Here is a 2,074-nt window from a genome sequence, read left to right on the forward strand (position 1 = left end):
CTATGAATCATGAAAAACAGAATCAACCAAGAGCAATTTACAAGCATACAACATAAAAATCATTTATATGATATGTAAATGTTATAAAAATGTCAAGCACTAAATGCTAAACTTATCTCACAGCCTACAGTAATTATTAAATTTTGAAATTAGGAGTACATACAAATATTAGATAAACAACTAGAAAAGCTTAAAAAATAACGTGTTCTTGAAATGGAACTAGTTATAAAAACCTTGTATTTTTACAGTAAAATAAGCAATGTTCAACAACTTAGATTACTCGGCCTTAGTACTCGGGAGACTGCTCGGACTCGGCCCTATTTTCGATCCTGTTTTGCTCTATTCGGTTATAAGTCAGTCTTCTACTTGAGGAGACTCCCATCTTTTGACACCCTCCAAGGTGAAACTCCTCTCTAGACTGATAAAACCGGGGACATAAGTCATCGCACCAAATGTGAGAAACTCACCCTCCGGGAAAATATGATGTCGCAATGTTTTATGTTGAGGATGATAAGTGAACAATTGAAGTTGGTCACAATACATTAAGATGTTCCCATCTTTGAGAACTTTAAGAAGCCGAACCATGTCGGTATTTATACCTTCATGTAACGGAGGATTAGGAGTGATGATGAGTTTTTTACTCCAACTATCTTCCACGCCATAATCTCTCTTCACCCAAATAAAAAGTTCAGAGTATAGTGTTATATCACATATACACAAGCAACCTTTAAGTACTCCCAAGTTCCTAAAATGATTATGGACTCCCAAGATGCTAAAATGATCTGTATTCCCAGGAGCCCGTGGAGGAGCTTCCATTGAACGAAATAATTCTCTATCCAAATCGAAAACACATATTAGTTCACCAGCTAACCAATGGAGGCGGCCACTGACATAGTGACCCCTATCATGTTCATTCAGATGGAAGGGGACATGTCCTAGATCTCTCCACATGCCGGTTCCAAGCGTATAAACCTCGCTCCCTAGGTCATATTCAGTTGAAGGAAATCTACCCTTATAAAAACGTACAATCTTGTACTGTTGGTTCGATTCAACAAGTCTAAAGCCATAATATCCCTTTAAATATGATACTCTGGTGTACTCGGAATCTTGAAGGCGTATGTACTCTTGTGTAATTGGATTGCATACATATGCTGAATCATCATAACTATCTTCTAAGTATATTAACCCATTAACTGATCCAATTAACCCCACATAGTCTCCCAAGGCAAGTCCCGGGGAAAATCTCATCATAGGCTCGTGATGAATATCATGTTGGTGATGTTGGTCATCTAGTTCAACCACTGCAAGGTCACCATCATTGTCATCATCTACGTCCTCGGCGTCTCCTTGATGAAGTAAAAGCATTTTAGATGATATAGAGAGATGCAGACGCGAAAAAAATGGTTCTGAAACTATATTACACCATCTTTTGCACACGCTTTTGCATGACACTATTGTCCTCACAGGAGTTCTTGATATAATTTCAGCAATCAATTCTTCTAGTAAGTCCATAGTGGAGAATTTGTCACTGCACACCTTGCATCAAATAAAATAATTCTTTTCAGTGAAGAAATATATCATTGACTAATTTTATAAATCTCAAACAAAACAAAGAATCATTATGCAAATGCACCTCTATCTTCATTCAAATTTCCAAAATAAAAAAATTCATATATCATGATTTGTTAAATATTAGCTAGGATATGACACAAGTGAGATCATGTCACAATGGTGACATCATAATTAATGTAGCAAGATGAGCCACCAAGTGACAAAAGCAAGCTTTAAAGAGAAGCTATGTTTTTTTATATAAAGAGACTTACTCTTCCTTCTTGTATAACAAAGCACAACAGAAAATGCAGCAGAAGTGGTAGTATAGACAATACACACAGTTCACTGTATTCTTGTGTTCATTATCTTGCTCTGTAGTAGTATAGCAATGCACACAGTTAACTGTACTCTTGTGTTCATTATCTTTCTCTCCTTCTTTTTCTATATTTAGTCATATATACATATAAATTGTGACATGATTATATTTCTAAAGAAAATCATGTCTTGACTTAAATTTATTAAC

At 35.6% G+C, this 2,074-nt stretch overlaps 1 protein-coding gene across 1 annotated transcript; it reads right to left on the minus strand.

Annotated features, from left to right (window-relative positions):
* Positions 1–354: 354 nt before the first annotated feature.
* LOC141690629 (F-box protein At3g07870-like) lies at positions 355–1,512 on the minus strand. Its single transcript, XM_074495412.1, has one exon. The coding sequence runs from the start codon at positions 1,510–1,512 to the stop codon at positions 355–357; it is 1,158 nt and encodes a 385-aa protein (XP_074351513.1).
* Positions 1,513–2,074: the final 562 nt, after the last annotated feature.

This window comes from Apium graveolens, chromosome 10 (genome assembly GCF_009905375.1).
Source record: "Apium graveolens cultivar Ventura chromosome 10, ASM990537v1, whole genome shotgun sequence".
NCBI classification, from domain to species: Eukaryota; Viridiplantae; Streptophyta; class Magnoliopsida; order Apiales; family Apiaceae; genus Apium; species Apium graveolens.

What these genes read in the sequence shown, in the direction of transcription:
- LOC141690629 (XM_074495412.1), bottom strand. Translation starts at nt 1,512, where the DNA reads ATGGACTTACTAGAAGAATTGATTGCTGAAATTATATCAAGAACTCCT.